Source organism: Copadichromis virginalis, linkage group LG13, assembly GCF_057382275.1.
Source record: "Copadichromis virginalis isolate Kocher_CV1m ecotype Utaka linkage group LG13, C_Virginalis_male_GT1.1, whole genome shotgun sequence".
In the NCBI taxonomy this organism is placed as follows: domain Eukaryota; kingdom Metazoa; phylum Chordata; class Actinopteri; order Cichliformes; family Cichlidae; genus Copadichromis; species Copadichromis virginalis.
The window spans coordinates 31,728,828-31,754,660 of record NC_140630.1 but is presented as its reverse complement, the minus strand read 5'-3'; the positions used below and the strand labels follow the sequence as shown (position 1 = coordinate 31,754,660).

The window sequence follows — 25,833 nt, the reverse complement described above, 5'->3', positions numbered from 1 at the left end:
AGTAAGCAGATTCAGTACGCAGGTACAGTACGCAGATACAGTAAACAGATTCAGTACATAGGTATAGTACACAGGTACAGTACACAGGTACAGTAAACAGATTCAGTACACAGGTACAGTACACAGGTACAGTAAGCAGATTCAGTACGCAGGTACAGTACGCAGATACAGTAAACAGATTCAGTACATAGGTATAGTACACAGGTACAGTACACAGGTACAGTACGCAGATTCAGTATACAGGTACAGTACGCAGGTACAGTACACAGGTACAGTACACAGATTCAGTACACATGTACAGTACACAGATACAGTACACAGGTCCAGTAAGCAGATTCAGTAAACAGATTCAGTACACAGGTACAGTACACAGGTACAGTACGCAGGTACAGTACACAGGTACAGTACACAGATACAGTACACAGGTCCAGTAAGCAGATTCAGTAAACAGATTCAGTACACAGGTACAGTACACAGGTACAGTAAACAGATTCAGTACACAGGTACAGTACACAGGTACAGTACACAGGTACAGTAAACAGATTCAGTACATAGGTACAGTACACAGGTACAGTACACAGGTACAGTACGCAGATTCAGTACACAGGTACAGTACACAGATACAGTACACAGGTCCAGTAAGCAGATTCAGTAAACAGATTCAGTACACAGGTACAGTACACAGGTACAGTAAACAGATTCAGTACACAGGTACAGTACACAGGTACAGTACACAGGTACAGTAAACAGATTCAGTACATAGGTACAGTACACAGGTACAGTACACAGGTACAGTACACAGGTACAGTAAACAGATTCAGTACATAGGTACAGTACACAGGTACAGTACACAGGTACAGTACGCAGATACAGTAAACAGATTCAGTACGCAGGTCCAGTACGCAGAAATGAGGGAGAACATATTTTGTTCATTTGTTTGTTTGTTTCTACAAGAGCTTTGTGTGATTTGATAAGTATCTGAGGCTGAGACCACAGGACAGTAAAACATGATTTTTGGGCTTCATTTCTGTACTGAACAGTCATTTCAAGATTAATTAGTAAATAAGAATTAGCTGATGTTGTTCATGAGACTAAAGTCATATCACTTTGGTAATGTAAATATAATATGGCCAATATTCTAGTTATTATATTAATCATTATTAGCTATTACAGCAGTGAACATGAACTCTGTGTCAAATACTGAGCTTCAGTACAGATTCAAGTTGCAGTTATTTATATGTCTTATCACCTTAAATCTTCACTCAAAGACAAGTATCTTTGACAGTGCATATATAGGTGTATCATATATAAGAGACAAATGTTGTTCCTTCATGCTGGCATTACTAAATTTGGCTCATTGCTTACATATTTTTATAAAAAGAAAATGTACAAGCTGTGATAACTGTTTCTGATAAAATGAAGAGTAGGCTGATATATGAAATATTCCTTTATTGGGTGAGAAAATCAGACCATGTCATAACTGCTTTAAGTCATACAGAATAGATATCAGAGCCTTAAACAGGCTGGCTTCTGCTAAATGGGTCAAACTGGGCAGAAAGTAAACAAACACATAACATCCTTACAGAATATGATGTAACACTATAGATCAACTTAGCTCAGAATATATAAAGCATATAAACAATTACAGCAATATGATGCAACAAACACAGCAGTGCTACTGATCCAAAATACTCAAAGCTTCATAGAATTGAAACAAACATTTGTTTTTAGCTCCATTCTGCTGCTGATACATACTTTAGGTTTCTGAATATTACACTTGTTGCTGCCTTTCATAGTGTGTAACTTGAAGGCCCTGAGTACTTTCTCCCACACTGGAAACACTGGAATGATAAAATTATTTGAACATTACCTAATAAGACTGATTCAGGACAGACAATTAGTTATTTTAAACTTTTCTAGCAGTCCTTCACAAACAGGGAACAGTCTGTCTATTCTCTCCATCTGTCAGCTGCTGCTGGCTCTTCCTCCTCCTCTTCCTCACACACTGTTGAGTTTGTCCTGGTGGATCATCAGGGGTGCAAAGCCTCACAGATGATGTGCAGCAGTGGGTCCCTCAGTCTGTCCTCACTCTGGACACTTGCAGTCGTCACACATGGAAATCAAATGTGTGATAAGCTGCAGGATTCAAACACAAGTGTGACTTATAAACACATGTTCATATTTTTATTACACAATCAGAGAGAAAGAAACAGAGAGAGTGCAGGACAGACAGACAGGTGACAGTCTCAGGTGTATACACTGCTACAAAACAGCACAAAAGAAGGAGGATTTAGTGTTTGTGTCATTATGAGTGCTAAACAAGAAGAGTTCCCAGATGCTACAGTGGACACATGTGTGACTCCTGTGATTAAAGCATCTTTCTTTCAGCTTAACGAGTGAACCGTCAGCTCGTTCAAACACACGTTAAAGTCCGTTTGGCTCGACACCACCGAACAGAGGCAGCAATATAACACAGCTAACATTAACAGTGCAGTGAATCCTGCTTGTGCCGTGATATTCAGGACTGCAAACCGAGCAGCATCACTGACTTTCAGCTTGTTGTGTTTGTGGATATATGACTGACTTTAATTATCCACAAAATCATCACAATCTCTGTAAGATTAAGGTCGACTATATATATATATTTTTTAAAGTAAAGGCTTTAAAACCAAGTTAATTCTGAAAGTACAGACATGACTAATGTCACATAACTTTCCCGACATGTGGCCAACAATAATGGTTTAATGTTCTTCATTAAAAAAATATTTGCGCATAAATAAGTGACATAATATTCAGTACTTACTTCTGAAAGTTTACACTTCCTCCGCTCCGCTTCCACCGTTTTTTTTCGGCAAAATTATCCACACCACCACCGCACTATGAAGTCTGGGATATGTTGGGCCATGAAGGCTACACCGACCCATCCTTAAAATTCAGGGAAATTATGGACGCATTTGAGGGCCGCATTTCGAGCAGCCTTTGAATTGGGAAAGCCTTCTCTTGTCGCTGTGACGTAATCGGCCTTAAAATGCGGCCTTTAAGGCTGCAAACCCCAAATCCGGTCATTGGTACTTCCTGGCTTGTGTAGTTACTAGGTAACAAAAGCTCAACACTGCCCCTAGCGTCCTGGAGCACTTCCGTTGTGTTTTGGAATTTGCATGTGTTTTTGAGTTTGCAAGTGTTTTGGAATTTGTACGTGTTTTGGATTTTGCAAGTGTTTTGGAATTTGTACGTGTTTTGGATTTTGCAAGTGTTTTGGAATTTGTACGTGTTTTGGATTTTGCAAGTGTTTTGGAATTTGTACGTGTTTTGGAATTTGCATGTGTTTTTTAGTTTGCAAGTGTTTTGGATTTTGCAAGTGTTTTGGAATTTGTACGTGTTTTGGATTTTGCAAGTGTTTTGGAATTTGTACGTGTTTTGGAATTTGTACGTGTTTTGGAATTTGCATGTGTTTTTTAGTTTGCAAGTGTTTTGGAATTTGTACGTGTTTTGGATTTTGCAAGTGTTTTGGAATTTGTACGTGTTTTGGATTTTGCAAGTGTTTTGGAATTTGTACGTGTTTTGGAATTTGTACGTGTTTTGGAATTTGCATGTGTTTTTTAGTTTGCAAGTGTTTTGGATTTTGCAAGTGTTTTGGAATTTGTACGTGTTTTGGAATTTGTACGTGTTTTGGAATTTGCATGTGTTTTTTAGTTTGCAAGTGTTTTGGATTTTGCAAGTGTTTTGGAGTCTGTACGTGTTTTGGAGTTTGCATGTGTTTTTTAGTTTGCAAGTGTTTTGGAGTTTGCATGTGTTTTGGAATTTGCAAGTGTTTTGGAGTTTGCAAGTGTTTTGGAGTTTGTACCTGCTTTGTCTCTAGGGGCCACCGTAGGTTACTACCGTTTATGTCAGAACCGGTGCCGGACACCGGTACCCATCCCTACCAGTAGGTAAGGAGGCCACCCACCACCAATATGCTGATGTGGTGAAGCGATGGCTATGCTTCGTGCCGTTCAGACAGGGAGGGAGTGGCCGGCGTTGCTGGAAGCCTTCCACGGACATTTCACATTCTGAGGAAACAGACATGTTCAACAAAAGTTCAACACTCTGATGTTTGTCTAACCAAAATACTTGAACACAACAGTTTTAATCCAGGATGAGATGCTCACAAAAAGCACTGTGCATGAAAAGATCCATCACTGTATAGTTCTTTCATTATTGCTCTTCTTCCAGAGGACAAATATATCCAATTAAAGAAGCATTTCAGAGAACTGTATTGGTTGGATCTTTGGGAATTTCACTGAAAAAACGATACATTTAATAGAGCTACAAGCTTTCTTTTTAAGATGCTTTTTATGGTATTTTTCTCATGTAATGCTTCTCAGAACCTGTCACTCTATGGTTGTTCAGTATGTATAACCCTTGAAAGACCCGACAGACAATTTGAGCCATTCAGTTTTTTATTTTCATGCTATTTTGGTTGTGCTAAATGAATATAGCATAATATAAATATATATTATATATAGCTGCACCTTAGCCATGATGGCAAGACTTTACATACAGCAGGGTCTGAAAATGGTCATGCACTGAGTGTGAAAATGGCTCTTCATCCTCCTCTGAAGACATCAGCTGATGTCCTCTTGGTTTATTAAGTCATGGTTACTTCCAGTTCCTGCCTCACCAAAAGGACATGAAATTAAATTATTGATCAATCATCTGTAATGCTGTAAAATTCAGGTGATTGGTAGAGGTAAAGGTTAGTGAATTTCAGAATCTTTAAATGTTTCACCCCCCCTCCCCTTTTGTTCCAACAACACCAGTACTTGAGCTCCAGCTGAACTCCTCATGTTATCCCTGCATGATCTTGACAGTTATCTATCAATCTATTTCCTTTTGATTGCTGTGAATTTTTGTTTCTTGTTTAGTTGCCAATTTGTGGTCACTGAACTACACTTGGTTGGCTCCATCTCTGCTGGTAGTTGAGAGATATTCTAACAATTCATAATCTCTGCACAGGTAATCTAATCTGTCTCTGCATTTAGTTTATTGTTTCCAGTGTTTTAGACACGTATCTTTTCATTGTGTTGTAATTTGTTTTACTGTTTGGTGTTTGGAAAGCAGTGTTGTTGACAGACCAGCCAGAGTGTTTGAGAGGAGGCTCGACAGTTCTTTGTTGGTGATTTTCCATGCATGTGTAAAATGTTTCTGCACAGTTCTGCATGTAGAAATTCTGTCTGAGTAGACCCCAAACTTCGCAACCTTACAGAGCAATGGTCAGGATGACACTATCCAATATTTCAACCAGGAAAAAGTCATACCCCATCATACCACCTTTGTGCTGGTATGACAGGCCTTTTCCCCAGAAGACGTTTTAACATTTGTGACGGTAAGGAAGGCTCAGGTCTAAATAATGCAATGAATGCATGCTGGTCTGGTTTCAAAGTTTCCTCAAGTTACTGTCACTGATTTACTGTAACACGGTCGTGGCTCATGACAACTGGCATATCTCTGTCAAAACAACTTATTTAATCTTCAGCAAATGCAGAACCGAGTCTCTTTGGCGATCTGCCCATAATTCTCTGATAATGATACTTCGGAGCTGAGAGTGACACATGCACAATATTCCCGATAGTCATCTCTGTCCTCTCATGGGAAAAGTACAGCAAATGGGAATTTTGTTTAGCTCTGCAGCTTCTAAACGGCACTGGTGGTTTGCCACCTTTGGTTCCTCTTTCAACAACAACAAACAAACAGAATATTAAGCAGTTTTAAATGATCTGTGCTGATCTATGGGAAAACATACATTTACAGTGTTTTACAACTATAAGGAGGTAAAAGGAAAGATGATACAACTACAAACAGATCAGGACCGAAAAGAGGTGACTGGAGAAGAAACGCTTAGTGCATCGTGGTCCCCCAGAAGTCTGAGTGTGTCACAGCATAAGTACGTGAGGGTTCATATTCACCTGATTCAACAAAATTAGCAAATTCAAAAATGAACATTTTAAGGCTAATTATGAAAGTATACAGGGTGTATGGCTTGTGAAGCTAAACTGACAGATGGGTTCAGAGAAGAGGGGCCTGAAGGCTCTATCTCCCATTCTGCTTTTAAAAACTGAGAGTCTGAGAGTGCTCTGTAGGAATAATATAAAACTGCGAGGTCTGATTCAGGACGTTATATGTAAGCAGAAAGATTTTAAATAAAATTCTACATTCAACAAGAAAACAATGATGAGAAGCTAAAATGGGAGGAAAACTGTCTCTTTTCTAGTCTCTTAGAAGTATCACTGTGGTGTTTTGCACACAGTGAGAGCTCTATTTGGAAGTTTTTTCAGGAAGGTTTTGGAAGATGGTAATAAATAGTAATCAGAATAGTCCAGACCTGAAAAGAAAACAAAGTGCATGGACTAGCTTTTCAGCATGAGTCTAAGACAGGATGTTTCTAATTTTAGTAATATTGTGCAGAAAAAAAATCTACATATTTGTTTAATTAAGTCATGTGGCTACAACCGTAGCTTGCCTCCATCAGTATGTGAATGCAAGAGTGAATGAATAGTGGCATTGTAAAGCGCTTTGGGTGCCTTGAAAAGCGCTATATAAATCCAATCCATTATTATTATTATTATTATTATAATGTGTGAGTTAAAGGACATATCATGATTAAATATGACACCAAAGAAATGTGAGTCAGTGTGAGAGTCTCATTTCAAATTTATTTCTCATATTTTTAGGGCCTAGCACAATAAACTCAGTGCTGTCTATATGTTAAGCCTCTCTGAAATGAATGTAATGAATTCAACCATAAAAAGGCACCTAACTGAAAGAATGAATCAGTCTTGTGTCTACACATAACAGAAAAAAAAAATAGCAACAAATCATTTAAAATTGCATTTTAAATTTGCAGTCTTGCAGCCCGTTGATCATTTCTTCAGTTGAGTTTATGAAATTTTTTTTAAAAAAAAAAATCAACCAATTCGGCAGGCACCAACAAGGTCATTCCCAAAAAACTATTGATTGAAAGCTTGGCATATTTTGGTGTGGTGTACAGTTTGTCCTTAAGAAATTGAGGAAACACGACAAGTACAACGCGAAGAAGTGGAAAGTCTAAAAACTATCTACAGCAGATAAACAGTATGTGAAAATCATGTCCTTGAGAATGGACGGTTGTCAAGATGCCACTCTGAAGGGATGTAAACACAAAAGTATATACCAAGTTCTAGAGTATTTAAAAAAAATTGACTTAACAGCGTGTACAGAAGAAGTCGGGAGAACGGTACAACAGGGTTTTTAACATATGTCCATATTATGGCCCTAGATTAAAATGTTCTTAAGTTTGTGTGTTAAGAGTACACTTTTGTCGACTCCAGAGGAATTAAAGCCAAAAACTTCAGACCAATACGGTTTTCTCAAATGGAACACGTGACAAGAAAATTAATTTTGAGTTTGTTTTTGTTGCTTTTGCGTGTTGTGGGGGGAGGAGGCAACATCATTGCCAGGGTAGGAAGTATTGAAACCATGCCTTTAAAATAAAACAGTTAGTGTCTATTATTAGTGTCTAACCTGTATGCGACAATACCTGTACTTTTATTTTAAAGGCATGGTTTCAATACTTCTGTTAGGTGATGGCTGTGTGCGGACAGGGATAGGACCCAAGATGCAGACTCCAGAGACAAACTTAAACCAAAACAGCTTTAATGCTGAACGCAAACATAACATAACTGGAAAAAAACTCAAAATAAACCCGGCCAGGCGGGAGGCACTGGCAGCGACGTAGTTCAGGGGGCCGTCCATGACGGCGGCGTAGGTCAAGGAGCCGGCCATGACGGCAACGACGTCCAGTCATCGGCCGGACAGGACATGCAGGATGTGCCAGATGTGCAGGCCGGACAGGACGTGCAGGCCCAGACGGCATGGGGACCCCAGGCGCAGACGAAGCTAAACACTCGGAGGCCGGACCAGGCGGCGCCGCAGAGGCTGGGGCCGGACCAGACGAAGCAGACACTGCGGGCGGTGTAGATTTAGAGTTTGCAGGTGGAGCCGGTGGTGGTTGAATGGCCGCACCAGAACCATCAGCAGACACTGGAATGTGCTGGCTGGGTCCTCCCGGACCCCCAGCCGACGAGGCAAGAGGCTGCACGGGCCCCTCGGACCCTACAGCAGAGTCAGGAAGCAGAACGGGCCCCTCGGACCCTCCAGCGGAGACAGGAAGCCAAACGGGCCCCTCGGACCCTCCAGCGGAGACAGGAAGCCAAACGGGCCCCTCGGACCCTCCAGCGGAGACAGGAAGCCAAACGGGCCCCTCGGACCCTCCAGCAGAACCAGTTTGCAGAACAGATGAAGTAGGTGTGATGTCAGAATGTCCAGAGTCAGAATGCTCAATAGTTCTGTTGTGGCGGCGGCCAGAACGCCGTTTCCTTCGGGATGAGGAAACAGGAACCGGTGGAGAAAAAGAGACCACCTCCTCATCCTCTGACCACATAGCTGCCAGAAAAAAGGCAGGTGAACGAGAACCCAGCTGGTGTGGGGAGGGAGAGGAAGTCCGTGGCAATGTTGAGACAGAAGGAGAGTGTGTGTTGTCCTGGGGTAACGGTGGGGAAGATGTAGAGAGTGAGAGAGCAAGCTCACCAGCCTTGACTTGCTCTCTCCAGGCAGTAATGGTGTCATCCAACTTAGTGTCCTTAGCAAACTGAGACAGCTGAGGGTTATGGCGAATGATGGCATCCACTGCATTCAGCCCGACTGCCATAGTCCGTAGATCCCGTGACTGGGCAATGCGGTCGAGCAGGCTTACCAGCCGCTCCGTCTCGCCGTTGAACTCCGAGGAAAAGGAGTCTGCAGGGTCCACGTTCTGGTCGCGATCTTCTGTTAGGTGACGGCTGTGTGCGGACAGGGATAGGACCCAAGATGCAGACTCCAGAGACAAACTTAAACCAAAACAGCTTTAATGCTGAACGCAAACATAACACAACTGGAAAAACTCAAAATAAACTAACACCAGTGGACTAGCAAAACACACAGCAAAATAAACGGTAGATCACAACATGGATACAGAGAAACACAGGGCTTAAATACACAGAGGGAGCAATCAGGGAATGAGTAACAGGAGGGAAACACAGCTGGGGCAAATCAGGCCTAACGAGACCAGGGGAAGCAAAACCAGACACATTAACATCAGACATGGACTTCCAAAGTAAAACAGGAAACATAACACAGACTCACAGGCAAGCACTAAAACAAAGGGAACAGAGACGTGGGACCAGGGCAGACACAGACACTGACTGGACGTGGAAATACAGCAGACAGGAAAGACAGCAACAAAGGAACAAAGACAGAAAACCAAAACACTAAAACTCTAACCAAACCCCACCCAGAGGACCTTAACTAAGAAAAACCCGTAAAGCAAAGCTAGAATATAATGAAATAACAAAATCAAATTACCAAAAACACAAAACACTGGGTCACCGACCCAGGAACCCTAACAACTTCCTACCCTGGTCGTACCTCCGGTTCCCACTGACACTTGGAAAAATAAGTGTTGCGAATGTGAAACAAACACAAGAGAAGTTTTCTGTCCTTCAATTGTTCTTGTTCTGTGCTAGGTATTTTCATTTTTATATGAAACTTTATTGTTTTGTTATTTCAATATAGGGTTAAAGCTTATCATCACTTATTTTTGTTTTTGAAATTCTCTACTGTTACTGTGATTGTAACTGCTCACGAAAGTGTAAAGAACAACATAGTTTATTTACAAACATTGCTTATTTAATCTGTCCAAACTCCAAAGTGTACTTTGAGTAACACGACAGTTGTTATTATTCAGTGGAACATTCGTTTTCTTTAATATATTTTTTTATATATAGCATGTAAAGAAAGGCTTTTGGAAACAGCACAGATCATTGAACTTAATTTCGCTCTTTGGATCTCTTGACATGAGCGTTAGGTATTTTATTTTGAAAACAAAAGCGGAACTCGTTTCTTCTTGCGGATCGTTTTCACACTCAGACGGAAAGTCTGCTCCTCAGATGAGCTTGGACCATGGGGGAAGCTACAGCTGGATGGAATCTTTTTCTTCAGCCGACACAGTGAGAAAAAGTAACACTGACAACGTGTAACAACCGAAAGTAACGCCGACACGGAGCAATAATGCTCTCACACATTCAACAAGTAAACGAAGCAGTGGAAGTTTCTTCTGCCAAAGTGAAATAACCCACAATCCGCAAGAGGTAAGTAAGTTTAAAGTTCAGCTGCGTGTTCTTTGTGTGGCTGCTGTGCACGAGTCAAAGGTCTTTTTGTTTTTTTGTTGATTATGTTCCGCTTCGAAATTCAGATGTAATTCTTTCCGCCAAGAAAAGCCGGCAAACTCACAGTTTCTCTAACAAAGCAGCGTTCTGTGAATCCTGCGGGACGTGTTGTACAGCTTAAACACCACCTGTCGCGCGGCGTTTTCCTGTGCCCAGTCCACAGAAAGCCTCCGTACTTATTTCACGCATGTTTAGAAAATACACGGTGTTCAGTGAAAACACACGGAGCAAACTATGTCATTTAGATAAGTCTTCAATCTTATAAATAAATAAATAAATGTGCAGTATTTACAGTAGCCCCTGCCTTCAGCCCATTATCAGCGCTTCCCTTCAGTCCGCGGTCAGCACTCCTAATTAAATACAGATTTATCGATGCATTTTGATGTCTGTTCATAACGTGTTTTCAGCGTTGTTTCAAGTTGCAGGGATATAACGAGTAAGATTACTTATCATAAAGTAGTTAATGGGTCCCTCTACGTTATTACTGGGAAGGAGTTCGCTACAACAAGTACAGCAAAATGAGCTCTGAATGATCATGTAAATTTGTTCTCCAAACTCACGTAGCCCGAAGCATCAGAGTGTTATTTCAGCTCGGCTCACAGATCCACTCGTGTGTTTTGTGGCTCACTTGTCTTCCCCCCCCCCCCCCCCCCCCTCTTTGGCTGCTGAATGTTTCTAGCTCACAGACTGGCATATTGTCTATTGTTTACATGGTAATTGGACTGCTGTCTAAGAGTTCTAGCTGTGTAACCGTACTCATCATCCTCAGCCTATAACATCATATCATCCTTCTCCTGACTGTCTTATTTTCCTTGAAGAAGGTTTGTGTGTGGGGGGGTGGGGGTGGGGGAGTATTTCCTGGTACCGGTCAGGATCCTGGTTTTCCAATCTCCTCAGAAATCTGCTAATGTGCTTAGTGCTCAGGACCCGAAGCAGTTGCTGTACCTCAAACCTGAGTCACAGGGCAGGAATTCAGTTTGTTGTTGGAGTACCACAGTTATGAGAAGAGATATAGAAAATATGTATTTTAATTCTTTAAATATGCAGAGAGAGGTATGATTGTGGTCTTTGATGAAGCGTCACCATCACAGAAAACCACTCTCCTTCCACTTAGGTAAATATAGGTAAGTATTTCTCATCAGAGGCTGGAAAAGCAAGAAAAGGGAGTTTCTCTTTGAGGAATGAAACCAGTTCTTTCAGAAGTGCTTTCATACCAGAGTGTGACATAATAAAGAACAAGACGCCAATCAGTGTGTTACTGTCATTCTGACTTAATTTAGATATTGTTGACAGGTAACTTGACATTTCATATAGGTCCTGCTGGTCCCACTCTTGTCATACTGAAGCTAAAACCTGGTTATAACAGAGTACTTACTGCCAGAAATAGGACTGCTTTATTATGGCAAAAAAATCTGAACTATTTCTGTCATTATTACAATCCACATTACCCATTATCAGTGTTGTCCTCGACCCTCATCCCCATGTCTTCCATACTGAACAAAAGCCCAGGTAAATACAAGTTACTGCTGTTAAGCAAAGGTTGTACTAGCAACTCTTTCTTTAACCGGGACACCAGGGCAGAGGCCATGCAGACTTTGAGTGTTCTTCCTTGTCCTGCGTGCGTTCTCTCTGGCTTCCTGTCACAGTCCAAAGACCTGCAAGTTAGGTTAATGCTAAATTATCCGTTAATGTGCGATAGATGAAGTGAACAGAATAAAGTAGCATATGAATATATCTTTGAATATTTTTTCTCATAGCACTCCAAAGCACTTTTAGTGGTCACTAAAAAAGAGCTAAATAAATGCCAGTCCGTTTCCAGATTTAAGCTGTGATGACATTAGGCCTCATCTGCAAGCATTTACCTTCAACTTCCAAGAAGGCACAAGTCTGCAGTCACATTAACAGACGAGATTCTGTTTCAGTGTTCTTTGCTAACTTAGGTCTTTAAACAAGGCAGGCAAGTGGCAGTGCTTTTGAAACCTGTACAGAATGGCTCTGCCTTCAAACAATTCTTGGACTTCCAAATATTTAAATTTGCATTTTTACCAGTGCTTAGCTAAAAGGTAAATGGACTGATTCTTATATAGCGCCTTTTACTCTCCCGGACTACTCAAAGCACTCTATACAACATGCCACATTCACCCAATCACACAAGCACTTTCTTTCTATGCTTAGTGCTTCCTAACTTCATTCATACACATTCACAGAAACTTGGGGTTAGTATCTTGCCCAAGGATACTTGACATGTAGACTGGTGAAGCCTGGGATCGGACCTTCCAATCAGTAGGGGACAGCAGGGAACCTGTAGATGTCTGCAGTACTATGTCAGATGCTGCATAATTAGTGGTCAGGTATGTTTAGTGTATAGAAAATATACATAGTGTACTTATGTATACTCTTATACATAAGAGAAGGTGTGTTGGTTGAAAATAATGGGGACAGAACCTGTATTGTTGAACCTGAACTGTTTACTCGTCACATGGTAACCTAAAAAGCTGACGTGCAAAATGATTATATTTTTGCATATCAGCGGGCGTACATATGAAAGGTAAATTGTACTTTTCTCCTCAGGTTTCAGAGAACTTTTTACTAGATGGCACGCTACCGATACTGATACCGATATCATAAATTTGGATATCTGCCGATACCGATATTAATCCGATATAGTATATTTTATAGTCAATAAAACGGTTTGTTTTTTATCTTGCTGCATTTTGTATAAGTTCATACTCAGGTTTTAAAAAACAAAACACTAAAGCTATTCTGTTATACCTGTATGCAAAAACACACTGCACCCAAAATATTTCATAGTTCAGCAAAACTGATCAATCTAATAAACTTGAACCTGCACCATCCTCCCTATTCTGGTATTCTAAAAAGTACGTAGTGGAAATATTAAACAACTTAATTAATAGGGTTGCCAATGTCAAGCAAAAAAATTTTGAACCACCCCCCACCTCATGATGCTTCATCAACGTAATCGACTTTAATGCACGTGTAAAACAAATGCACAGAAATCAATTATATTTCTACAATAATTACATAAATTCAACATCTTTCTTCAACAGAATTGCAGACTGCACGGATGGTACCTTCCCAAAGGAAAAAGTACTGTAGGTTCTAGGGTACCTACTAGGGTATATATTAGACTCATAGTTACTATATACAATAATGGATTTCTATACATTTTGCATCAGATGAAAACTTTGGTTGTAAGATTCAGATTTTTTTTTTTAACTAGACATGAGAATAATAAATAAAAGTATTTCTTTGTGCCCCCCTCTCCCTGTTAATGCCCTACCTGGCCCCCTGGCAAAACTTTGCTAGACGCGCCCCTGCACAGTTACCAGCTGTCAGCTACGTAGAAAAGATCCTGGTGTAGAAAGTAATATTAAATACATTCTAACAACAGCTTATCAAGCTAAACCAGCTGCTGTTGATTATTATTTTGGACAACAAAAGGGGCATTAATAAACGTCTTTGCTATTTAGTGCACAATATTTGAATAAACTAACAACATCCACCAACATAGAACTGTGGCAGTCAGTGCAACTGAGGTAGGTATTAACATCAAGTCTAAGACGACTCGCTTAATGGAGCCTATTTAGAAAAAGTGAGTGGCAGGTTTTTTTTAAGAAAAGTAGCTTTTCTGCATGATCAGCAGCCAGCCTGTTTCTGTTTTCATCTATAATGTGTGACACTGAGCTAAAAAGCCTGTCACTTTCCACACTGCTACATGGGGCTGAGAGGTATTTATGGGCCATTTTAGCCAAAGTGGGGAACCTGATTTTGTTGACACCCCAGTACTTCAGAGGACTGTCTTCACGAGGGCTCGGGGCCTCTCCGAGGTATGTGTCGAGCTCAATGGCAGCACCTGCTGCCAGCGGCTGTGCTGCCTGGGGCTGCTCCTTAGCGATTTCATCAAATACAGTGTCCAGACTGCTGCTAGTGCTGGCCTGGGCCTTGACGAACAGTTTAGCAGGAGGTTCTGCAGTTTCTGCCCGACTCCCCTCTGCCTCAGCTCTGGACATCATCTGCAGCTCCTGCTTCAGGTGCAGCTTGGCCTCCGGAGCAGTGTTGTTGGAGAAGAAGCGATCTTTATACCTGCACAAAATTCATGAATGTATTAATATGTGGAAAAATAGGACTGATTTTAGTTTCCCCTAAACCACTGTCACAGATGCCAGCCATTTGACTTTCTGGTAGTAATAAGGGAAATATATTTCATATTATATATATTGCATACATTTGTATTTGTGTATTTTAGTTACAAAAATATAATATTTTCAGATGGAAATTAATCTTACATTTAGTGCTGTAGTTTATCATTGAATACCTATAGCACACAGACTTTACCTTGGGTCAAGTATGGTGGAGATGAAGTCTCGACGTCACTGAAGCGCTTCGTGACAGCTGCCTGTAAGGTTGCTTTCATTGTCTTGACGCTGTGGTCCTCGTCTGTTTCTCTGTTTAGAAGTCTCACTAGCACAGTCACAGCTGGGATGACATCAGAGGCTAGTGCGTCGTAGCTGCTCACTTTTTTAGTTGGTTCCTCAAAGGGGGCGAGGATGGCAACAGGCGTCTCCATAAGAGCCCATTGGTGAGCGGCGAGATAGTCAGGGAGTTCGTGCTCGGACACATACACGCCCAGCACTCGCTTTTGCTCTATGAGGGACTGGAGCATGTAATACGTCCTGCTGCGGTCTCTTTATTGGCTGGTTGAGCTGTCCCTGAATGTCCTCGAGGCGGGAGTAGACTAAGGTGGAATGTTTAAAATGCCCAACTATTTTCCGCCCCACTGCTAAAGCATCAGCTATGCTCCTCTGTGCTAATAAGCCCTCACAATTATGTGATCTAACAGTGTACCATTTCTTTTACATCACAGAAATGGTTGTAGCTCTGGGAATTACCCAGTAATGACAAAATATTTCCCAACTACTTACAAAGACAGCTTGCTTCCTGCAGAAAAAAAATACTGCAAGAGTACACTGTTCATTAACCTTGTTTCATTCTACTTTTAAATACTCTAGGAACAACAAGTAGGCCTGCAGAGCGAGAGCGAAGTGCTCTAATAGGGTGATATGGTACTACAAGGTCATTAAGATAAGATGGGGCCTGATTATTTAAGACCTTGTATGTGAGGAGCAGGATTTTGAATTCAATTCTGGACTTAACAGAATGTTGACCCTGTGCTAACTTGCATATGACAAATAAAACTGAAAGCTGAAAACAGTTTATGTCTTAACAAGCATTTATCAGCGTGTTGTGCGTCAGACAGCACAGCGGGGCTCTGTGTGTGCACTGATGGGTCAGCCAGTAGGAACATAGAAGAAATCTGCAACATACACTTTCAGAGAATTTCAGTGAGATGTGAATGTCACCATTTGGCTAGCAGCTACTTTGATCAGCTGTTGGCTCAACAATAAAAAGACAGACTTATGGGCTGCAGAAAGTCTGTTACCTGTGAAATTTCACACACTCACTATCCTACAGTTGTAACATGCAATGGAGCCAACTGAACCACTCTACTTTTTTGGGTACACAGCAGCACTGTATCCACAACACAAACGAATCCTGTTCTTATTTAGACAGGTGAGTGACTCATGGACTTGTTCTCCATCAGAACTGAAAGCACACAAAGTTCACATCTGGAGCTAACCGGGTAGAGGATACGTTGAGCCTGAGCTGTGATTTAAGTCAGGTGTTGCGCCATCAGCACTTTTATTGAGGTGCTGTTGAATTTGGTTAAGCATACTGGGTGTGAGTGGTACAGTGCAAACACTTTGACAGCAGACTGTGGTGTGTTTGTGTGTGTGTGTTTACACAGTCTGGCTGCAGAGAGCTCTCTTCTCAGTTCAAATGTGTGTTTGTGCAAGTTGGTGATCTCTGTGCTGTGGGACAGGTTTCCATGGAATAAATCTGTGCCCTGTGGTGAGGGGACACACCCTGCTAATGTAAAGAGGAGTGCACTCGCACACTTTTAAAAGCTAAACTTAGCCTTTCTAAGTGGAAGTAACTACATGGCTGCCAGCGTAGCCCATGACCTACAGGAAATCCCATCAGATGGAGGAGAAGTGCTCAGGAATGGCATGTGGACATTTTTTTTTCTTTTTTGGCCAACTTGGTCTACTACTTAAAGTACTGAGAGCCATTCTGTGCACAAGTTTCCTTCCTTTTCATAAAATAGCCAGTGATTACAAGGAATGAGTGGAATTGTCTTCTTCATAACAAATTGGGAAAAAACCTGAATATTTTTGTGAATGAGTAAACATACTTCTGGAGTTGCCCAATAGTCATTCGGAAGTGGAAGCTGTGGAGATGCTAAGCTTATGTCTGTCAGGGATAAAGAGACTGGAAGGTGTTGGCTTAGGTTGTTGGCAGCTATTAAGCTTTGAAAATAAGATGCTAAAACGAGTCACCAGATATCCTTTGCAGCTGTTAGTGCGTTTGAGTGGGCTGTTCAGTCTGTGTGTGGAAAACACTGCATGCCAGTGATGCACCACTGATTTATGATTTCCCTGACTTTTCCAAATATTGCCTCCCACTGCTCAGTTGCTGTAGGTTGGTAGGTAATGATGCTGGATACCACTGTCATACACAGTAAGTTGGTGAAAAATGTTGAAGGAGTTTTGTATGTGAAGCCAGGTGATATTTTGATGGCGCTACCTCAGCTGAACCCCCCACCTAGGGTCAAGGTCTGGGACTGTGTGTGGGATTTTTTCCCCCCCATTATCAACAGGATGATAATGAGGGGAAACGGAAAGGAAACAGACACCAACCTGAGTAGTGTTTGTTTTTGAGTGTCTCTGAGCACCAGAGAATTGTGACTTGTTGGGAAATAGTAACCGAACACATAATGGTGAGTCATGTGGCACTGCTAAAAAGACACCTATGAAAATGAGTGTTGTATGTTAGGCTGGGAGGGTGGGAGCTTCTTGTGGTTTTAAGTGTGAACAGTAAGCTTCAGTAGTCCACTCAGTTCCTTTATGTCTCAGCACACATGCTCAGACATACAGGGACCTCAGACTGCTCTGAGGTAGAACACTAATAGGGTTCGTGCACTTGGTGCTTAAAAATACTGCAAAAGATGGTAGATCAGCTACAAAAAGCAGTATTAACTCCATGTAATGTATTCACTGTGAGGCTCTGTATTGAACCGATTGGTCAGTTATGTGAACACATGAATGTAATTTACTCTTCTCAAGGTCTCTTGGGACAGCATACGCATTTTTCACTTGAACTCAGACACACAGAAATATGACCATAACATTTCTTCAAAGGTTAAGATAATCTGGAGGAGGAAAGGAAAACAATGAATGTCTGAGATTTTTGAGACCTCAGGCAGCACTGTTTAAAGTCAGGCCTGGTCCTGTAGTGGTACACGCTGGGCTTCTAAACGCTTCTGCAGTCAGTGAACACATTTAGTCACTCTTACCATAGTGGTCTAACACGCTGTGTTAAAAAGGCTGGTACAAGTATTATGTAGTAGCAGCTATGCTAATACCAGGACCCTGAACGCAAAACATGTGATAGAGGTGTAGTTTTCATAACAAAAGCCAGGCTTTTGTTAAAGGATATGACTCATCTCAGTTTGTTTCCCTCTTTCAGCCATAGTTGTGGATTCCAGCATTGCTGAGCTGGTGTTTGCTGCACTTACGTTTGTTGGCTTCTTGAGTGTGTTTCATTTTTTCTAAAGATTAATGTGGACGTTTACATCACATCTAAACTCTGATGTGTCTCTTTGAACAAATGGAAAAAAAAATCTAAGGTGTCTACAGGTATGTCACATGGTTTGTATGTGTTGCAGCTCTGCAGCTGATGGCTGCTTTACTGTAAACATGACACAGTGACACACACGTATGATTCACGTTTTCATTTCCACATGTTCTGTTGTAGTAGTTTATTCGCCGACTTTGTTAAGCCCCATTTTCCTGGGAACCGTGCAGCATGTGACTTACTGTCACAGAGTGTATGTACGGACTGGTAAAGAAGAACACCAAATATAGTAACTGGAGGAAAATGACAGATGATTCCTTGCTTGTCATCAATGTCATTTCATTAAGACGGAGATTTTGGAACTCTTGACACTGAAATGTTGACGATCTATTGCAAAGCCCATTCTCAAATCAGGGTTATGATTTGTGGCCATAATTTATGGATTTTCCATAAACCATAAAGTACTGTTTTCAAAAGGAAAAAAACTGCAATGAAATACTCCGTGTGTGTTCAAAAGATACAGAACTTACATTAGTTCCAATGCAGACTTCAGCAGGTGATCAAACAGCTCGTTTCCTTATTCCTCATTCTTTTTATTACTTAATCATCTGGCGTTAACATATTGCACCACTGTTTGTTTCTCACTTTGTGTAATTTATGCATTCCTTCTGCTATTTATTATTCTGGGGAACTGGCAGTCTGTTTATTTTTCATGGACTGACAACCAGCCTTCCTGTTTACTGGGTTTGGACTGTGTGTGAATCACACACTTGCAGCTTGCACACACAATCACAAACACATCTTACTATAACCCCACCTGCTGCTTTGTTTTCACATGAGGACTTGACCCAACAGAGCCCCGATAGATTTGTGAGGAGGAGAGGAGAAACGAGGCATGCTGGGAAAAACCAAAACAACAAAAAACAGTGAGGTCGCATGCCTTCTGTGAATCTTTAGCTGTGCTTGCTTTCCAGGAAAGAAACCTGTTTTTCTCAAGGTTTCTCAATCAATGTTTGCCAATTTTCTCAAGCCAAAAAAAAAAGAAAAAAGAAAATTAATAGTAATAAAAGGGAAATCTGATGCTCTGGTGTTGTTGTTTTTCCAAAAAAAAAAGACTTCTCCCCTTGGTTCAACATCTAGATGTCTCATCAGTGCATCCTGTCCTTGTTTATTTTATCCCTGTGGTTTGGTCAGCTCCATTCACTGCCAGCACCATTTAGTTTCTAGCAGTGAATCTAAAGGATCTGGTTTTTAAAAATGGTGAGACTGTGTTGTCCTAGCAGAATGGACATGAGGAAACATGTCAGGCAACACCAACCTGACATGGTGCACTACATGTCATGGCTTGAATTAGTGAAGGTGGGTCCAGGCTGTTCTATCACTAAATGATCAGTGTTACAGAGAAGCTCCTCGTGGATTAGCTTATATGTGACTTCTTTGTCCATGTCACTGTTGGGCTGCTCTAGAGTGCATGCGTCATTGTTTAAGACGGTCTGCATAGTTTTACGTTCATAAACTGTCCAAGAGTCCCTCAAATCAGATGTTCGCCAAGTGATTCCTTTTTGTTAAAAATGACCAGATCATTGTTCTTTTCAGATGTTGGAACCCTGAGCCCAAGAGATGGTATCTGCTTGACTCAAATTGTTTTTCAAGGCTTAAAGGGTAAAAACACCTCAGTGGGGAAAACCAGCCTTAGGCTCTGTCCATGCTTACCATGATGGAGCTTCAGATATCTTAAACACTACCACTAGTGGGGTAGTGGACGCCCAACCTCACTCTCTTGGCAAAGTTCCATGTCCTTAAACTTAGAGTAGCTCTGTGTCATCACAGCTCTGTTACCAGGATTGTTATGGACAGAAGTTCTTGTTGCCTCAGGATTACATGTATAGATTACATATAATAGTTTTCTATACATTGCATTCCCTCATGTCATATATGTCTGAGGGCATCAACAGTTAGACGTTTGACCTCTAGCTCGAGTAGGGCTGTTCGATATAACGATATATATCGGATGACGATATGAAAACGTCCATCGTTTCATTTTACGCTATTGTTTGTTTCGTCGTGTCGCAAAATAAACTGTTTACGGCAATATTTTTTTCATGGTTTTGATGGTCACTGTAGTGGCTATGTTAATTAGTTAAAGTTCTCTCTTTCTCTTATATTTAATATAACCACACTACAGACAGACAAGCGTTTGTTTTTATGCGTTGTCGTTAGCAACAACGACGGTAAAACCACCGCGTGTCCGCTTGTTCCACATAATCTTGAGTCCAGCCGCAGACTCAAGATTTATGCTTTCATAACAGCCTCTGTTCAAGCACTCTGAAGAGGAAAGGATTTTGGGTCAGCTAGTGGTTGCTGGTGTTTTCCTCTTACTCATGTGTTTCTTTAAAGGGAAGGACTGCAATGTGTTTGCATGCCACTCACAGCTGGCTCGTATCAGCTGCTGTAAAAGGATCCGCCACAACATCTGTGAGAAGCGTGCCTCTGCGTATGCTCGTGCGTTCAGTCTGTTTAAAAACACAAACAGTATTGTAGGAAACACAAATCTGCTTTGGAATTTGTTTTGAGTGAAATGTTTTTCAGAGTATAAGACCTAAAATATGCATGTTGCTTAAGATAGAAATTATTTTAAAACCATGATTAATGAGGAGTGAGGTAGAGCAATACCAGTTGGATAGCCCTCAATAAATCACACCATCATTCATCAGTTAGTTTTTTTGAAAAAAGTAAAAATAGTTTGATTAAATATGCAGCAAACTAAGAAATCAGGAAGGAGACAAATAATTTTTCACAACACTGTAAAACTTTCTGCAGCAAGAGTACAGAAACTAGAAAGAGATATCAGCTTTGTCCCATATTTAAATCACAGTACATATGTACATAGTACCTTTATATCCCAAGAGAACATGTGCTCTAGTATGTATTTGTGCTAGCAAGTGAAGGAAAGTGAATCCTTAATTTTTCGGGCTGTTTTCTGAGCTGGGGTTGTTTCCTTCCACACACAAGCAGCCTTAATTTATTTCAAATGGTTTAGAGGAAGACAATGAGAAAAAGTGTGGTGGGGAAATGGTGTTTCTGAACGACTGAATCGCCTTTGTTTGTCTCTAATGTTTGTGTGTGTTTTTTCCCCTCCTGCATAGACGGCTCAGCAGACAGGCGCACAGAGACGACCACAGAGGCAACATGTCTACAAGTAACATCAGTCTGCCCTCCAAGCGGGACAGCAAGGGCAGTTTCTTCAAGGTGTGTGCCACTCTGAGCAGTCAGAAACATCCTTACAAACAGAGCTGCGCTCAGCACGCTTCAGGTAGAGACGGTCCCTCACTGTCTCTACCTGAAGTTTTTGAGGAAGAAGTTGCAGTCAGCATCACGTTCATCAGACCACGAGAAATCAGGCTATTGTCAAAATTTCCTACATTTCCTACTAAAGAAATTCTGACTGACGAAGAAATGAAGAAAAGCAATCACTTTTCTTTTTCATAGACATTTATTTATTAGGGGAATTTCATTAAGACTGAAATCAACTTTGTGAGAAAATCCACCCTTAATTTCCTTATTTCGTCTTACACTTAGAGCAACAGAGTGGCACAGTAACTCTGGCACTGACGAGATGTGATAGTTGTCAGATAAAGTACAGTAAAGTAAAATGTAATTGGATGTATTTGGAAAAAAGGGAACAGTCTTGTCTCAGTAACCCCTGAGACAAGACTTGTGGGGTGAGCAGAGTTGTTAAATGGTGTCATTATGACCCTAAATTGACAATTTCATTACACAAATAAAAAAGATGTGATAACGCTGGAACATAAAGCAGTGTCTCTGCCTGTGCAGCGCAACAACAGGAGTACTCTACATCTGACCTGAGTGCACGAATAGTTCATAAGGTTATTTGTTTAAATGCTCATCTCAGTTACTGAAGACCGTAGAAGAAAAAAATTGCACTGCTGTGAGTCAGATTTTAATTCAGAAACACACAGTTTGGTCCTTTTGGCTCGATTAGACCTTTAAAAAGATGAATTAACTGAAATCTATGAAGTGCATATTTAGTTTTTCCCAACTTGTGGCCGAACTTTGTTCTGGTGCGCTCCTGCAGAACTGTGCTCTGTGAGTCCTCCTCACCACTCCCAACAGTTTCCCACAGTGTTCAACATTGTATTATTATTTGTAGATAAATTATTTTTACTATTAAATCAATATTTCATCCTAAATTTAATAGGACATGCTTTGAAAATGTTACTAGGAGCAACTCTTTGTATTCGAAGCTTTGTGAGGTCTGAAGAGAGTCGCTGTGGTGCTGAATCCACTCCACTGCTTCTCACAGACAACACTGTTTTTAACACTCGTTAAAAGTGTTATGTTGTCTGGGACTTTCAGGCCTTTTAATTACACCTTTAATAAATCGTACTGATGTAGAGCGGAAATCACTGTCTCGGCGTTTGCACGGCATGCAAGTGTATGGAGTCTGTTAGGACAGGTGTCCATGCGGTGAGGGTGAAACGGTGACTTCAGCACACATGCATGTGTGTGGGTGTGTGGTAGGTTCTCCTTTGTTAATAGCAGCCCTGCACAATTGCATGCAGAGTGTGTCACTTGCTGTAGTTGAGGTTTTTTGTTAGTGCCAAGCTTTGAAGTCATTACTGCTTTGATGTGAGTCAAAGTTGTAATACAAGGCCGTGTGTGTGAGTGTGTGTTTAAGGCAGGACTACAGCTAAGCTGCTGCAGGTGTTAGCATGTTGTGATAACTGGCACTGATGGTTAACACTTAGAAAATATCAGCTTGTCAGTGTTTGAAACTAGAGGTGAAATAGTGCAAAGTTTATTTTCAGTAGAGCGTAGAAGAGTGGCTCGTCCTGTTCAGACGTTTCTGAGAAACATCACTGAGTGTCAGCTGGTGCTCAGCGAGCCTCTGTTGATCAAGGGTGTCTGATTGGGTCTAAACCAATGCAGTCATTGGTCTAAATGTAATACCAAAATAGTATCACATTTCACATGCTTTTTCACAGGGGTTTAATAAAAATAGTGATATTGAAAACTAAAACACTTTGTCACTGGAAAGTGAGATGCATTTCAGTTTTATTTATTCAGTGCCAAGTCACAGCAGCAGTCGCCTCAAAACATTTAAGAGTAAATCCTGTAAAATCAGGTTTGCCAGTATTTGGATCTCAAAACTGAAAAAAGATCGCCAAGGCCAGATGAATATCTCGCCAGGTGTCAGGTCTTTGTGTATTTTCTTATCCTGATTTTGTTCTCCACGTATCCAGTTTCTTCTTTTAAAGACACACTTCACACCAACTTTCTAGCTAATAGCTCTTTGGTAATACTCTTGTTGGTGCATGTTTGTCACACTGTGTAGCTAATTACAGAAACGAGACAGGCAGACAGGGTGCTAATAACAAACTACCTAAAGATACATTTTAAAACTGGTTCCTTGACAACTTTGTTATATGCAAACACGACACTGGTGCTGGCACCTTTGTTTGAATTATTGCAAGAAATTCTGCTTCCATGGAAAATACATTCAAAGAAATAAGAACTGGTTCAAGACTTTTGCACACTACTGTATCTACCTACAAACATTAGTTGGATATTAATACAATAATATTTTGATATATTCTAAAACATAGGACAAAAAGCTTTTCTTATACTTTGATGCCAGTCATATTATAGAGAGACAAATCAGTTATGATTTATAGCAAAAATCAAAAACCCATTGTGATCCTGCTGAAATACAGTTGAAATGTCTACATTTTTATGTCTGTAGCTCAAAGAGAAGTGCTAGAATATTCTAGGCTGTTGTCTGAGCCAGTGTGGCCTGGCTTTCTCTTAATATGCATTCTGCCCCCTTAAATTTGGTAGTTAAAGCTGCTTTTATTGCTTGTGGCGCTGCAGCAGCTGTTTATTTTATTCATCTGGTTTAGGAAATTTATTTCTTTGTTTAGCATTTATAATTTACCATCACAATGAACACCGGTGTACCACAAGGCTGTGTGATGAGCCCTTTCCTCTACTCCCTCTTCACCCACGACTGCAGACCTGCTGATGGTTCCAACACCATCATTAAGTTTGCAGATGACACCACGGTGATTGGCCTCATCAGTGACAACGATGAGGCCGCCTACAGGGAGGAGGTGGATCGTCTGGCTGAGTGGTGCGACACAAACAACCTGCTGCTTAACACCGAGAAGGCCAAGGAGCTCATCGTGGACTACAGGAGAAATGCTGACCCACATCCACCCATCCACATTAAGGGGACGGCTGTGGAGCGTGTGAGCAGCTTCAAGTTCCTGGGAGTCCACATCTCCGAGGATCTCACCTGGACGACCAACTGCTCCAAGCTGGTCAAGAAGGCTCACCAGCGCCTCTTCTTCTTGAGGACTCTGAGGAAGAACCACCTGTCCTCAGACATCCTGGTGAACTTCTATCGTTGCACCATCGAGAGCATCCTGACCAACTGTATAACAGTCTGGTACGGGAACTGCTCTGCCTCGGACCGGAAGGCGTTGCAGAGGGTCGTGAAAACTGCCCAGCGCATCGCCGGAGCACCACTTCCTGCCATAAAAGACATCTACAGGAAGCGGTGTCTGAAAAGGGCTGGGAAAATCATCAGAGACCCCAGTCACCCATCACATGGACTCTTCACCCTCCTGCCCTCTGGGAGGCGCTACAGGAGCCTCCGGACTAAGACCACCAGGTACCGGAACAGCTTCTTCCCCACAGCTGTCAGACTCCTGAACTCTGCCTCCTGACATCTGACCCACGTTAACTCATGGACTGAACATACACACACACACACAATGGACAACTGTACCCTCAAACACACAATAATAACATGGAGTGAACCACCACTCACAACCACTAGCACTTTATATAGCCTCTGTAGAAATTATCCACACCCTCACTTACCTTAACTGCACTACTGTATAGCCCTGTGTAAACAATCATTCTGTACATACGATAATTTTTAACCCTACAACTGTTTACAACTTGCATAGTTCCCATTTCTGTATAGCTGTATATCTCAGATTCCTGTAAAGTTATTTATTTCATATTCTGTATAGTTTTTCATATTTATATCCTGTCCATATCCTGTACATAGCTTGTACTCACTACAGCCTGTACATACTTATAGTTATAGAATATTCACAACATACTTCATACCGTGTACATTATAACATAATAGACCCATTTCTGTAATATACTTACATATCTATATTATTGCTAATATATATTGTAATATATCTATATCACTAAAGCACTTCTGCATGGATGCAAACTGCATTTCGTTGCCCTGTACCTGTGCATGTGCAATGACAATAAAGTTGAATTCTATTCTATTCTATTCTATTTGTAAATGGTCATTTTTTCAAACTGATTTAAAGCTACTACATCTTATTATTACCATAATAAATGATATTAAATTGGTACTTTGATTGGGGGGGAGGGCAGGGGAACATCTGTGGCTTCATTGAGAAAGTGTTGTCTTTCTAAACGTTGAGGTTGTGAACCTTAAATGTTCCCCTTAAAAAATGAAGGAGTCAGATATTTGATTTCCTCTGAAACGGCTGAACTAAAGGTTTCCTCACCCTGCTGAAGCTGCTGATGTGAGGTTGCCCAACAGAAGCTGGACTGGGAAGTGAAACCAATGACATCAGTGACACTCTGACGAGGGTCAAGGCCAGACTGACACAAAGAAAAAAGAAGGTAGAATTTGTGTCAAATTCTCATTTGACACATTTCAAAATCTAATAAATTGTCAAACAATTTATATGGAAAGACAAATGGGGGGGGGGGCGGGGGGTGTTGTAATTTTATAAATAGGCTCTTTTGATTGGAT

The 25,833-nt window shown here is 41.1% G+C and overlaps 1 protein-coding gene and 1 pseudogene across 1 annotated transcript in view; one reads left to right on the top strand and one right to left on the bottom strand.

The window, feature by feature from the left end:
* Nucleotides 1-10,002: 10,002 nt before the first annotated feature.
* The window catches only part of LOC146695971 (ras and Rab interactor 2-like), a 43,868-nt gene continuing 28,037 nt past the window's right edge, over nt 10,003-25,833 (top strand). Inside the window, exons 1-2 of the mRNA XM_085478475.1 lie at nt 10,003-10,202; nt 21,143-21,245. Of these exons, the coding sequence (XP_085334601.1) occupies nt 21,186-21,245 (60 nt within the window). The 5' untranslated portion in view covers nt 10,003-10,202; nt 21,143-21,185. The remainder of the gene's footprint in view (nt 10,203-21,142; nt 21,246-25,833) is intronic.
* LOC146695972 (zinc finger BED domain-containing protein 4-like) lies at nt 13,885-14,715 on the bottom strand (annotated as a pseudogene).